Genomic DNA, 15,302 nt, shown 5'->3' with positions numbered 1-15,302 from the left:
GATTTTCGTCTTGTGCTTAAATTGTGTTCAGATTCTTTTGTTAACTATTGTTATAAAGGCTGGTTCGGGCACCTTGCATTCATATCAACCTGACAGGCTTTCTCGAGCGAGCACCAGAAACATCTGCGCCTCGCCAACTTTTTTAAGCAGGCATCTTACATTATAAATATTAAAGAACCCTAAGTGCTCGCAGATGTCCCTTTCGGTGCGTTACACATTTTCTTACATGTATATAATACTCAATGATAGTGTATAAGAAAAAAGTCTGGACGGAATGAAAGCAGCTAGATTCAATACGGCTTTAGCTTTATATATGTGGTGCATTCGCCGGGATCTAAGCATTGTAATTATAATATTCTACTCTGTATGCATTTAAGCATTTTTTGGTATCATTTTCCGACTATTCTTAGGTTTTAAGATACCTAATATTAATGACCGGTAGAACACGCTCCGGAACACACTAAGAACTGTTTAATCTGGCTTGTTGAGTCTAAAACTGTGACAAAGAACAGTGACTTCTAAACTGTGACTAAACTGTGAGAAAATATTTTCGTAACTTTTCTTGGTGGAAAAACCAACAAATTGATATCTACCAGCTTTCATACAGGGACAAACGGACAGTCAGAAAGTCTACAAATGAACAAATATACGAAAATAAACTTTTATAAATTCAGGTGAAGGCAATAAGGGATAAAGGGAGAATATTTTCATAGTGAGGCTTTAAATTTGTATATGTTCAATTGTGTAATGGATAAATTTATAAACCATTACGAGCTGACATATTCGAAAGGCAGTTACTTATAAATTTTGAAAACAAGCATCTAAGCTAAAACAATTATAAAATGTTTATATTAAGTATACGTAATTAAATTAAAAGCCCTTATTTAAAGCACATGAATGGAGTCTGTTTTAGTAAGCTTATTAATCATTCAAGTGCACAATTAGAGCTCTTAATAAGCGGACTACGCAGGCATAGGAATGGGATTAGGTGCAGAGATATTGGCATAACCGTCTTGTTAAGCCAAACAACTTTTAATAAGAAATGGAACAAAGTATAATTTGGGGTCGTTTCTTTGCATGAAAAAGAGTCTGAGCTTGTTAATATAACTTTATGTATATATATGGTATTAACGATATTTAAATTAATGGCCCATTATATATAAAAAGAAAGAAAAACGTGTTCACATAACTAGCCACAGTCAGACTCAAAAATTTCTGACTAATGCTTTGGCTTCATTTCCGGCAATTTCAGCATTTTTCTCAAATTAAGGAGCGCCACCATCCCGTCAACACTTCAACCTATACCAGGCCTAAGCTCGCCATATGCATTTGATTCGTAAGCATTATTCAAATTTGTTCTATAATTCTTGATGTTTTCGATAAGCCCAATTATGACTTTTATATGATATTATTATATATTATTATGATATTATTATAGGTCCAGCCTATGGATGCAGCCTCTATTAATGCAATTTAACGATATTAATAGCCGCTTTAGATGAATGTCTTCTAATTGCACTATGTTCACTTGCTATTAAATCGAAGACTGACACGTGACTTCCCAGATGGACACAGACAGGCTTTCCCGAATGAACACTTTTGTAAGCATTTTGCAGAGCTCAAGATCTTAACCTATTAGCAATTGTCTCTCTATTCGCAGAAAGAAATTATCAGCATTTGTAAATATTTTGAAATTGTAGTGAGTCACAAGCGCTATAGCATTTTACATTCATTTTAAAAGCTAAAAGAAAACAGAATTTTTATAAGTAATGTATACTTATGAATTCAGTGCGCTGTCTTTGCAAACATCGACAGCTTCATTCAACTCGTTCTGCAATCTTATGGCATAACATTAAAATCAATCGATGAGTCGCAAATCTCAACAACCTTTCACATTGAAATTTTAGCACTCGTGAAATAACATTAATTTACGACTATTCAGATTCGGTATGCAAATTGACAAGATCGATAGATCGTTAAACTTGAGATTTATCAATTGGCATCGCACATTTATATTAAGGTTTATCACAGTAAACTTGGCAAGGCCAAGAAACAAAGCCAATTTGTTTAGATCTTTCGGCCGCCTTGCCAGAGAGAATAAGTTATTACACATAAATACTAATCGGACGGCCTGAAACAATTTTATAAGGAATTCAATAACAGAATGAAATGTAGCTCGTTGCGGTTTTCGAGTGTGAAAGAAAACTGGACAAACAAATATTTTTCTATCACTACCAAAATCGAAAATCGAACCCTATATTTTGTTTATTGACAAGGACCTGGCTGAATATAAATAGCTGGTGTTATTTTTGTTTCAAACCAAAAAACAATTTGGAACTTTTCGCGCAATCATAATTGTATAGAATTCAATATAAATCTATGAACATAAAATGCTTTTTCAAATAGAGTTTCCAATTTAACTACCGCTTTAATTCTCATATCTTTCCATGCTTAAAGCATCAAATTCAATATAAATATATCTTCTTAAGTTCTCTGTGAACTGATTCAAGCGGCAGCCGCCAGGTGGCGCCACGCCGTGGGTGCTATGCCAGGTGAATGGCCAGTGCGAATGATTCTCAATCTTACGATTTCATTGAAGACTTTGCCCATAAATCAATTTATTAAGTATATACTCGTATAAGCAGAAAACAAATAGAGGCATGCAGCTCACACAGATATTAGCGGAATTATTTCGCGTGGGCGCCAATTTTCCATTCATGCCAAGCCAAATGAAAATGCAAATGAAAATTCTACAAATAACACGCCGAAGATTTAATACCCTTGTACGTGTGTTAAGTTAACTAGTAAAAGCTAAGCTACTTTAAAAAATATAAAATAGATTATTGCACAATTAATTTTGTTGGTTTTTCGATGTTAAATAAATTACACATTTAGTTTAACTACTCGCAGTTGCCTCCTTTCCACATTTTTCTGCACATATAAAATACTATATAATATAATACTTATAATACTATAAGAAAGAATTTTATAGCAGATCTGGAAGAAATGAGAGGAGCTGCTTTAGCTTTATATATGTTGTATACTATTTATATACATACATGGGCTGCTTTCCATGCATTTGCTGGCATTTAAGCAATATAATTGCAATATTTTATAGTGTATTAATTTAAACTTTTTTTAAGAAATGCGAATTGGTATAATCTGTCTATTCATAGATTTTTAGATAAATAATATTGCTGACGGAATACTCTAAGGACTGTTTAATCAAATCAGTAGGAATGAGTTAGTGATAACTGACATATTGACTCTAAAACTGTGGCCTAGAGCAGTGCCTTTTAAACTGTGACTAGATAATATTTACTTCCAGCTTTAATCAAGGGACAAAGGGACGCACAGCAAGTCTGCGAAAGAGCAAATATACGAATATAAATCATTTTACTTGGCGAACAGGGTATATACAGGAATCCTTTTGCATTGCTAAAAACTGCATTTAATCAAAGTTTAATCTGCGAAATGATCCATCGACACCAAAAATGCTGTTGTAGTCGTAACGCTGTCCGGCTGGCCTCAGCTTGTCGTCTACGCCGTAGTCTGCCTCCGACCTTAGGTATTCGCGCTGCTCCTGAAAGGTCGCCCACATGAGCTGCTTGAGCTCCTCAATGGTGCCCTGCTCACCACCCAGATGTGTGGGCAAATACCTTTGCGGTATGTGTGGATACAGCGATTCCAGATTGCTGCCGTGCACCGAGATCTTTTGTGGGGAGAGAGGTGGGCCGTATATGAGAGCAGAGCTTTAGCTGGCTGGAATACGTACTCGTCCCTGTTGCTTGGCGGGCAGTATCGATCGCATCATGTTGAAGCCCACCTCGAAGGCAGCATTGGTGTTTATCATGTGCCTGCCCTTGTCCCGCACGGGCATCGCGTCCTCTGCGAAGACGGACATCTTCTGGAGTGCGCTCGGCGTCATCTGCATCAGGTGAGCCGGCGTATAGCCACTAAAGTCCAGTATCAGCAGCCAGCCATGGACTATGGCATAGTCATCGAATTCCAGACTCAACGCGCTCAAAGCATGCGACACGCTCATAATCTCCTCAAAGCTGAAGCTGTCCGGCGCATAGCAGCCGGGCCGCACATAGATGAGGCGGGGTCCATCATCGTGCAGAGGGCGTGGCAAACGCAGCCCCACGCTGCGGGCAAGCGAAGGGTTAGAGCAGCTGTCGAAATGCGCCCATGTGGAACTAGGCCATCGACTCACCCCAGGCGCAGCAGCTCGTGGATACGTTCGCTGTCCACGTCACGAATGGTGTAAAAGTCGGGAAACTGTGTGCGCAGTGTGTAGTACCTCTCCAGCTTGGACTTGGCCTTCTCCAAGCTGAATTTGCAGCCGCGCAGGAAGGCCACCAGGAACTGATCATCGCGCCGGGCGCGCAAATGCGGCTGCTGTTCGATCCAGGTGCGCAGTGCCGCGATATCCGCATCCAGGCGCTCGGGCACCTCGTTCAGCTCCTCAATGGCAGTGCGTTGCAGGCTCGCCGGCAGGGGGCGTATTTGTGGCATGCTGTTCAACTTAACCGTTCGATGTCGGCGACGACACTAAATCGGGCTGCAGCCTCGATAGCTCGATAACTTTCTCAACTGATAATCGAGCCAATTGCAAACGATAAGATTAACTAGCTTAGTTTATAGCTTCGTGTAATTGAACTATGCACTTTATGGTGGGGGGCTGTTAATGCCCATTCATTGCCATATAACTGATTTGCCTAAGCTTCTTATAGCTTTATCTGATAATAAACTAGAAACTTTGCAAGGCCTTTTGATTATGTGTCTAAAAATACACATTCATTTTGGAATTTTTATGACTTGATCAAAACAACCAGCTAAGACCACATAACATAGCCAAAATATACCCTGTGAGAACTCTTTCGACCTTGAAGTTGGCTTCGAACCAAATGCATGTTGGATCAAAATGTAGAACGAACATATCTATAGCATATATCCATGCGTTAACATCTACTTACCCAACAATTCAAATATGTAATTTGTATTGCCCGGGAGGTGAACCTTAGTATGCGCACATCACTGAAAGAGAGAGAGCGGAATAAAAAGCAGTTTAGAGTCGGATATGTAACAAGAGAAAAGAATAAAATTATTAAGAGAGAGAGAGAGAGAGTGAGAGTGTGTGAGAGAGAGAGAGTGAGAGATATATATATATATATTTAGAGGGAGAGTGATAGAGATGCAGTAAAATGCGAATATGAGAAGATTTGCAACACAACTTGCCATCATGAGAATCGCAGAGTAGGGCAATATTTAAACTAAACTAAACTTCTTAACTGTTTTCTTCAGTACATAAGTATATACATACATGCATAAATGACTTGAAGTAAATGTGATGTACTCTTAAAAAATTAGTTTCCCCTTAAGGTTAGGGCTCTGGGTTGTAGGTCAGTCAGTCATTCAATCAGTTAGTACAGGCAGTTCTTAAATTATATTTTATCTATTCTGGAGTCAAAATGGGCTTTAAACAGAGGTCAAAGTTAACATTATTATTTAAATATATGTATGTTTATGATGATGGAGTACATTTAATTGTGTTGCTTTTATTTAACATGTTTTCAAAGTTTCCTCTCCTTTTTTTATTTCGTTTTGCAAATTATGCTATACACAAACTTTCATGTTTTTTTTATCTTAATGCTATTGTTTGTTGTTTGGCCACGGTAATTGCTGTGCTTGTTATTGTTGTTGTTGCTTTGGCAGTTATCTGCGTACATGTCACACTCACAGCAAAAAAACCAAAAAAAAAAAAAAGAAACAGCGACAGCTACACATACAGGTAACACATACATGCACACACACAAAGGTACGAATATAATTCGATTGTGCTGTGGCAGACATATTGGCACCAGCGCGAACAACAACAGCTAAAGCAGGCGACAAAAAGCAAAGTGCAAAGCATCAACGCACACATGTGCATGTGTGCATATGTATGTGTGTGTCTGTCTGTAAATACATACATATATGTATGTACATAATAAAAGGCAATGCTTTTGAAGACATCTCTTTCTATGCTGTCAATTCCATTTCGTCTTTTGCTTCGCTGTTTGCTTCTGCGCCTCCGCAACCCGCACCCACGTCAAAGGCTATCAATTTTAATGCACGTCGCCTTTTGTGCCAAAAAACGAGCGAAATGACAACAGCAAGAACAACAAAAACGACAACAACAACAACAACAACAACAACATCAACAGCGGCCCCAACAAGCAAACAAGCATATGACAAGAGTCGCTGCGACGCGTCGCTGCAGCTGCAGTCGACGTTTTTAAACGGCGATGCTTTAGATGCGTTAGAATACGTTGCATATATGTATGTATGTGCATATGTACATATATATACAGAACCTGCTCGGCCGTATTCCAATTGACCTTCAACGCATAATATTCATATATATGTGCATATATATGTTACATTATTTAACTGAAGCTTACAGTTGAGAATATACGCAATGGAATATATTTTTATTATACTTACTTTTTATGGATATATTAATATAAAACTCTTTTAAAAAATTATCTGCTATTCAAGCATAAAGAAATCCATATTCGCCTCCGTCTATATCAATGACTTCAAAGGGGTTCTGTCTATTCTGTAAACATATATATGTATCTATGTGCATATGTCTGCCCACCAAGACATATTATAAAGGCCCTCAGCGCATTTTGATGCCACTTTTGACATTTTGCAGCCTGAATGGAAAAGTTTCCAAAAAAGAAACGAGACTAAAAAAAAAAAATAAATAAAAATACAAAACATGTTCAAGTGACACGCAAGTGCTCGAATACAACAGTTCCCCACAAACACACACAGCACATTCCCGTATTCCACATACTCGTAAGTATGTACGTAAGCACAAATGTCTATCTATTCCATACACTTGTTTTCTGTGTGCTTATTTTCTTTTTATGCCCATTTGCAGATGGTCATGATAATATACTACAAAATAATATACTGAATCTCACTAAAGTTCTCTTACGGCCTATGACATTTTATCAATTTTGTGGGTTAGGGTATTTGGTTATCGGCATTGTAAGCATTCTCTTATTCGCTTCTTACATTCCATTTGAAATTTGTTTTTGTATACATCTGTATGTAGTTCGGTGTTTGCCCATTTGGCGCTGTAAACATGCCACCAACAAATTTGGTATTGTAAACAAATTTCAAACTCTGAAACCTATATGCAACTATAGGCAGAGTGTTGAAAGTACCAACCATACAAACATCCATTTCCATCTATACAGAATGGGTCACATCATAGGCACTTCGTTCGATCACTTTTCTCTTCTGTATAATCATGTGCTCAATAATATCTTATACCCTAATAGAGGGTATTATAGTTTTAAGATGACATGAGAAGCGCATAGGAGACCATCCTCTAAGGTCTGTGGATCAATAACCATGTCATTATTAACCAACCAAGTCGATATAGCCATACCTAATTCGTCAAATTCCCGTTTCTAATGCAGTACGTACATATGTCGATTTTAGCCTGATCGAACAAGTATATCAGATAAGAATGAACAGTCAACAAATAGATTATTAGGTCCTATCCTCGCTCAAGGTTGAGTACCTTGTATTGTTTTTCTCATTTTCTTAAACATATGCCTTATCTTTTTAAAATCGGTATACAATATCGTAAAGCGCTATATCAGGATTCTGTTGAAAAATTGTGCTTTCAAGATGTCTTGACCAATCCTAGCCCAATATACTTGGTTTAATTTATGTTCTGTTTAAGGATTGGGACGATTAAGAGTCTGGTCGAAGCGTTCTTCACTTATAGCCTAATTTCACTATCCACATTTTTTGAACCTGTGATTTGCGAAGAATTTAGTTGCAGGGTTTCCCGTAAGAAACCTTAAAAATATGTAATATCTCTAAATGTAAATTTAAATGGAGACTGTACTAAGAGGCCGTAAGTCAAATCACGGCGATCAGCTCATTATTTTAAGAACCGGATTATTGACATTTATATGTTGACATTTGACATTTGCTAATGGATTCGTAGGAAGTGAAGTTTGTAAATGTAACAAATGCTTAGCATAGTGGAATCAGGATCACCTCATGTACAATAATAACTGCTTAGAAATAGAAAAGACAGAATATTATAACAAGAGTTTCTAGTTGGGAGCTCCCGACTAGGGAATACACTGAACCCTCTTATTCCAACCCCAAATGCAGTTCGCATAAAGATAAATTAAAATTAAAATTCCCTTGGCAGGGTTCGAGCTCGTAACTGATCGTATTACTAGTTGACGACTATACTCAACAGCCACACCAGCAAAAAAACATAAATAGTTTCCCCAAAAGGCCTCGAACTCGTGACAGAGCGCAACACTAATGTGTGAGAGGGTATTTAATCTTCCGCCGAAGATATAAGTACTTTTCAGTTATAATCACAAATTAAATTTACAATGCGGCTATACGAAAGGTTTATTATTTTGACATCAGTAATAGATAGTATACCTGTAGTATATTACCTGGAGGAGACCCTTAACATTTTTTATATTATTATATGATTTCGTGCATTGAATTAAATATAAAGCAGACTTAGTATGCCATCACTATCTGCCACCTTAAAATGATAGTATTTGCCATTTAAATTGCTAAAAAGTAAACAAAAAAAAGCAATTGCATTTCATTAATTTTTTCATTTCAAGTAAGAGGTTCTACCTCTTCTTCCAACATCAAATGCATATATATAATCTATTTTAGAAGCTATGTGTTTGGTGACTCCAGCTATTATTATTTACCAAAATTGCCCAAAAAACAGGATATCGATATCGATTTGTATCGATTGCTTGGAAACGGAGTAAGGTATCGATTATCGGAAATCGGCCCTAGGAGCACCTACATCAAAAATTTCAAGTTTATAGCTCTTATATGTTCTGAGACCCTTGCGTTCATACATACGGACAGACGGACGAACGGACAGACGGACGGACATGGTTAGATCGACTTGGCTATTGATGCTGATCAAGAATATATATACTCTATGGGGTCGGAGATGCTGCCTTCTGCCTGTTACATACATTTGAATTTTGCACAAATACAATATACCCTTACACCCATTTTTATGGGTTCAGGGCATAGACGACTAACAAACCGTATAATCTGATTCCACTATCAACATTTCTTACATTTTTTGCCGAGTAATTCGTGTGCTTTCGATGCTTTATCGAATTTCGTATTGATGCTATGGATAATATGAAACTATCATTACAACAAATCCTTTTATACCTTTGGAAGGAAAACTGCGGCGCATAGGTAAGTCCCACCTAAGCCAATCAGATTTTAATTAAAAAAGCGGTACTTTGCTTCTTTTATCAATACTTTGCTAATAGATTCACAGAATGTGCGGTTTGTAAATGTAACAAATGTTAAGTGTAGTGGAATAGGGATACTTTACTCGATTATTTCAGTTAAAAGAGCGTTTTAATTTAGGGGGTAACTAATTAACTTTTTATCTGCAGCTAAAATTTAAAAAAAAAAAAAAAAACTAAACATTGTTGATGTGCGACCAAGAAGAAAGAAGCTGCTTTTGTAAAACTATTCTGAAAATGAAATCTTCATGTGCTACCAAAAATAAACTCAGATAATGTTTTAAATTTACTTCTCTAAAATAAAAATAAATACATTTATTTTTAAGCTTTTTTTTATGTATATTTTCCACCAGACAACATTTTAATTAGTAAAAAAACTAATTCGTATTATTCTGTTTTATCTCCTTCAATGCTTGGGACACTTTGGGGAAGACCTATTTGACGCTAGACCACGACGTATTATTATTAAATATATATTCAAACTTTTCTTTTGAATATATTTATTTTAAATAATATCTATGCAGTTTTGCTTAGTATAGTTCACAAGAAAATAAATTTGTTTGTCGTGCCACACATCATTTTTAAAATTAAAATCTGAACAAGTTGTTCCCTGGTGTGGTTCGGGTTCTGGCACGCGAGATCAACGTTTACGATGAGGTAAGAAATTATTTTTGAGCAGACGAACTGTGGGAACAGATCACTTCGTGTGTATATGCATAAATATATACTCATTAAGATGTCTTTCTGCTTGTCATTTAAGTATTTGTCTTCTGTGACAGGTAAATATTGGACGGGTTTGAATTGTTTTAATTATTTAGTGAGTGGAATTTCTATTCTAATCGGCTAACTTGGACATATATCTGTTTGATCATGAAATCGTATCTTAAGGCGAACGATTCCGAACTGTTCAACTTGCTCATACAGTCATTAAATGTAAGAGCCCTAAAAAGTTCACACCATCATTCGTAATGTTTTTTAAATTTGCCCGTTTGCTTCTCAGCATTTAATTTACAATCAGCGCGAACCTTAAAATAAGTTGACAAATCTCGTTTTGAGCCAGCGTGCTCATCATTAGCCTCGTTGTCGCCGGAAGTTTGGACAATGGTGAGTATTTCCACTAAATTTAAAATAAGTAACAATATAACTGCATAATTGGAATACTTAAAGCAAACCACAAAAGTATTACTGAAAGTTTGAAAATGTTGCTTACAAAACGAGGATGTGTGAATTCAGGGTTGTGTGCTGATAAAAAAAATAAATATTGTTGATATCTTGATACCAAGTCCTAAGCTTAAAGTAATAAGATAAAAATATTGAAAAAGATTTAAATTAAATTATAACATAATTAAAATAATAAGAATAATTAAATGCTATTAAAAGAATTGATTGATATCATGAGACCATATCCTAAATGTAAAATAATAGTATAGAAATATTAATGAAGTCTAAAATTAAATCAAATTATATTGTAAAAATAATTCATTTACCAATTAAAAAATACCATAGAAGTGAAAGCATGTAGGACAGAAAGTCTTGCAATTTGTGCTTGGCTTGAACTAAACATTTTCCTTAAAAACTTCTGTCTTCCAAACGCGAGCTTGATTGAATGTTCTGCAGTAGATCTTATGGTGCTATAGAATATTCATTTCTTCTCAAAAAGACAATAGCGCTTACTTGACGACACCCATAAAACCATACTTGATCTGTACATTATATATTTTAGAAGCTAAGTGTCACATTTGCAGACTCTAGCACTTAAAACTAAACCGATTTGCCCAAAAAATAGGATTTCAACAACGATTCTTATCGATTGCTTCGATACAGAGAAAGTTATCACCTATCCGAATCAAGCTCGTGCAGCACAGGCGCAAAGTGTAAAGTTTCTGGGATTGACAGACATACGGACAGACGGACGGACATAGCTAGATGCAATCAGTTACTGATGCGGGCCAAGAAACTATATTCTTAATAGGGTAGGAGATGCCTCCTTCTACATTTGCACAAAACCATATAGCCATGTTAGGCTCGCGATGTATAAAAAATAATAATAATAATATTTTTTGTATACACCCTGTAGCTATAAAGATGCTTAGCATGAGGTAGTACAATCAGCTAACATTTTTTTTTGCTAACATATCTGGTAAACATTTTTGTCACTAAATACCAGGCAACAGGGTATTTTCAAGTTGGGCAGAATAGCTGTTTATATGCATGTACATTGAGGTAAATATTCATATACATATTTTGTGCAAACAATTTTTCTGTAATGCCAAAGCAATAAATATTGTTTCACGCTGAGAATTTATGCCATCGTAAAACTAGTCTGCATCAGTTAAGTATGAGTGGGGGTATTTAATTAAACGCATTAATTGCCAGCAGTTGGACGGATACGGATACCGCAACAATTATGCGGTTTCCCTCGTGACTCATTTCCGTTGATGGCGCTAACAACTGGCGCAAGAAGAGGCAATGTATATGTTGTAAGGACTCTATTTGAACTTAAAGCCCATATAGGAACAATCTGAAAGTCTTTAAATGAAATGGGATGAGATAATCAGAATTATTTAATTTTAAAAATAGGTTTTGCATAAACAATCCGAAAGAGCAGACTTCAAAACTTATTTCGAATTATCCGCACTCAACATATACTCAAAGGAGCTGTTGTGCTTTTCTTGGGCATCTGCTCTCAAGTCTCTCAGCTATTGTTTTGGCAGTGCCACAAAATTGTTTCCTTTCAACATTCTGGCAGCAAATGACATTGACAGGAGATGCTCAAAGGAGACCAACTGAGGGAGGATATATTTTATATAATTTTATGGGACGAAGTGAAAAGTTTACAAACTACAGAGCTCAGCGGGTTAGGGAGCAAGAGTCGGCCATGAAAACAAAACAATACGAATAAAACTTGCACCATAAAATGCGAGAATTATTGAGTCTCTCGCAAACGGCAAAACTTTTGATTCTCTTTTAGAAAATCTCTTAATAATCCTTTCATCTAGAAAGTGTTCCAATTTTGGCAAAGAGCAATAAACCCCATTTGTGTGCTGTTTGTTTTGCCAACGGCGTTTGTTTATAGCTTCTTTAGTTTTTAACTATTTTCAATGCTGTTTTCTATATTGTTTTACGATATCTTCATAGGAACAACATGTCTCTGACAAACGACCTCTTTTAAACGGAATTCCATTATCTTATTTACGATGTAAACAACATCAACTATGCTTCATTTAAAAACGGTTTGAATCTAAAAAACTTAGAATAATTTTCTAAGAAGTTTTCGATAATGAGCTTGAGTACTTTGTATATAAAATAATTATGGAATATTAAAGAATTTTACTAAATAAATATATGCAGACAAATTTTTATTGTTTTGTTGAAATTTGCAACAAACTTTGGCAAGACGAGCCACTGGCTTGAGCCGTGAAGCCCTGATGAAAGCTATAAAAAACGAATAAATTGAAGTATATAATAAATCGCTGAAGTATATGGAAGTATCTTCGTCATAAGCAACAGAAACATTTGGTTGACAACAGCTGAAGAAGAATAGCAAAAATAATATATATAAAACGTGGATCACATGTCAGTTCTGCAAATAATTAATCTTTTCACATTTGACAACACGTTCCCACTAATTTATAATACTTGTATTTTTTTCAGCAGCACGTTCTTTTTATTTAGTAATCAGCGAAGCGTTCAAATCTCTGACTAATCCCCAGCTGACTCTCGCCATGGGTCTAGTTTCTTCTCTGAACGTGGGCCGAACACGCGCCACTTTATAGGCTTTTCTAATGATGTATAAAATCTTATTCCATTTTGCACAATTTGTGAAAAACACTAGCGGGTTTTTCCCGGCCTTGTCCGTGTCAAGTTTTGTGCTTAAAATTTTAGATATAACTAATTCTGGCTGTTCTCTTTTTTAGAATCAAACGGTTGATTTGCATTTTACATCCAAAAGACTTCACAATTTCACAAAGATCTATGAAAATAAGTGTGAAGCGGATCCGATGGTAGGCAATAAAAGATGCAAAATTTAAGGTAAAATTCCACACTTACGCGTGGAATTTCCAAAATCGCTGAATCACATATTGATTAAGTTTTTATGTACTGATTTGAAAATAAGTTTGAGAGCGATTGAACACTAAAATGAATTTCCTTGAAGAACTTTACAAATACTTGGAAGTTCGTTCATCCAAGCTGTGTCTCGCATTTACCAACCCTTTTCAGAGGAATTTAAAGCTATTTGAAAATGATTTTGAATACGATCTGATGGTAAGTAAATATCTTTTTCAAATGAATTTTCATACAGTTTCTTCTTTTATGTATTTGAACTGGTAACATCATGAAACTTAACAAAGATCTTTAAAAATGTTTTTGAGGCCGATTTGATGAGATTTGCTGCTGTTAGTATATATATTGAAAAGAAACATATCCAATAAAAACATACATAATTTGAATGTTAGAATATTAGTAATTACAAATGGTAATAGTTTTTTTTTTTTTTAAAGACGCATTTTGAACCTTGCTAATCTCTTAAGCTAAAATGTATTATCCCATTGAAGAATTGGTATAGTATGGAAGCGTCTTGAGTGTTCAAATCTCTGAGAAATTGAATTGTCAGATGACTTACTGTTGCATAGTTTCCACGATTAAAGGGTAAACGAATTGTGTTTTTGACTATTAAAAACTTGACTATTCGCTTCAATAAATTGTTCAAACATAGTCAAATCTTTAACTACAACTGAGTATAAGGATCTAGCCCAGTGCAACTGGCGCCGGGATGGTTGCGAGCCGACCTCCTGGAAACTTGGACGGCACATAAAAGTAATTTCTAGCAAACAAATGGAGCGCCGGTTCGCTTGAGTGGCTGGGACCGAGGTTACAAATGGGGTTGACTGATTTTTGTCTCCTCAAGCTGCGAGCGTAATTAAATTCCGTGCCAGGCGGCTGGCTCCAGAAGGGAGGGAGAGAGGACCCAAAATGGTGCCTCAAGTGAGCGTGTTGGTAATGAGTGGGCGGTGCCGGATGGGTGGTGCTGGCCCCACCAAACTTATCAAGTAGTCAAATATTTGCTCTAATTAGTAAAATTGGACACGTTCTGTGGATGGGGCACCTGCGGGTGCCAGCTCCTCGTGCTGGATTGTTGACTGATTGCCCCAAAAATGGTTTGTCCTCTTCGATTTGGTGCCGTTCATTAAATGCTGCTGGTCAGGGTGGCTCCTTGCCCGAAAATTAGCTAAAGACAGTAAATGCCAATCGCGTGCCCCAAAGTGTACTTGAACTGTTTTGTTTGCCTTGGCATTGTTTAAAGCGATTAACGCTTAATACTCTGCTGATTGGTAATTGTCTTCGCATGCAGATTAAGTAATTTACAAAGCCCTTGCCGCGCCATGTTCACAAATAAAATAACACCCCTAGTTGCCCCATCCAAAGATCCAATATTTGGGTAATATTTAGTATTAAGAAAGCGTGACACACAAAAACTTTTCTCCCAAATTTCAGCTCGTTAACTGCACGCCAAGCGCACTCCTGCTTGGAGCTATCAAATTGGCTTTGTTTGTCTGAGGGGAAGGATAGTCTTTTATATACACTCCAGCCCACACTCCAGTCACTTAGCAGAGGTCATAGTGCAACAAAACTACATGAGTAATTATTCTTGGATAGTCCAAAATGATTCGAATAAAGGAAAACTGACATGTCGAAGATCAAATACTCTTATACACATAACCCTGTAGGGCTTAAATGTGTGAGTGGCATAAGTATTAAGAAAACTTAAACAAAAATTTGTTTAATAACTTAACTTTCGAGCGATCAATTCCATGACAGCTTTATTGACAGAGTGATCCAGATGATTCCAGCGAATAAGAAGTCCAAACATCGATAATTATAAGTTTAACTTTTTCGGTTTCATGAAATCTGGCTCTAGACTCTGAACATATGTGTGCTAGTAAGTGAGACAAAATGAATGCATTT

General features: G+C 36.3%; 1 protein-coding gene and 2 long non-coding RNA genes across 3 annotated transcripts; 2 read left to right on the top strand and 1 right to left on the bottom strand.

The window, feature by feature from the left end:
* LOC116650436 (uncharacterized) lies at positions 1-2,876 on the top strand. The gene is made up of 4 exons (XR_004303406.2): positions 1-205; positions 1,253-1,336; positions 1,439-1,601; positions 1,661-2,876. It is a non-coding gene; the product is annotated as an uncharacterized lncRNA (long non-coding RNA).
* A 503-nt stretch (positions 2,877-3,379) lies between these two features.
* Positions 3,380-4,994, bottom strand: LOC6623278 (alpha-tocopherol transfer protein). The gene is made up of 3 exons (XM_002048531.4): positions 4,217-4,994; positions 3,776-4,148; positions 3,380-3,712 (listed from the first exon to the last, which is right to left on the bottom strand). Exons 1-3 carry the CDS (start codon positions 4,516-4,518, stop codon positions 3,452-3,454), a joined length of 936 nt encoding a protein of 311 aa, XP_002048567.1. The 5' UTR covers positions 4,519-4,994; the 3' UTR covers positions 3,380-3,451.
* Positions 4,995-10,112: 5,118 nt separating this feature from the next.
* Positions 10,113-12,907, top strand: LOC116650454 (uncharacterized). The gene is made up of 3 exons (XR_004303432.2): positions 10,113-10,268; positions 10,336-10,439; positions 12,474-12,907. It is a non-coding gene; the product is annotated as an uncharacterized lncRNA (long non-coding RNA).
* Positions 12,908-15,302: the final 2,395 nt, after the last annotated feature.

The sequence above is a fragment of the Drosophila virilis genome, chromosome 3 (genome assembly GCF_030788295.1).
Source record: "Drosophila virilis strain 15010-1051.87 chromosome 3, Dvir_AGI_RSII-ME, whole genome shotgun sequence".
Classification (NCBI taxonomy): Eukaryota; Metazoa; Arthropoda; class Insecta; order Diptera; family Drosophilidae; genus Drosophila; species Drosophila virilis.
This window is presented reverse-complemented; position numbering and strand designations above follow the sequence as displayed.

Excerpts from the sequence above, each read along its gene's own strand:
- LOC6623278 (XM_002048531.4), bottom strand. The coding sequence starts at position 4,518 with ATGCCACAAATACGCCCCCTGCCGGCGAGCCTGCAACGCACTGCCATT. Across the intron at positions 4,149-4,216 it reads CACGAGCTGCTGCGCCTGGG|CGTGGGGCTGCGTTTGCCAC; the intron begins GTGAGTCGATGG and ends GCTTGCCCGCAG. Across the intron at positions 3,713-3,775 it reads CCGCCAAGCAACAGGGACGA|ATCTCGGTGCACGGCAGCAA; the intron begins GTACGTATTCCA and ends TCCCCACAAAAG.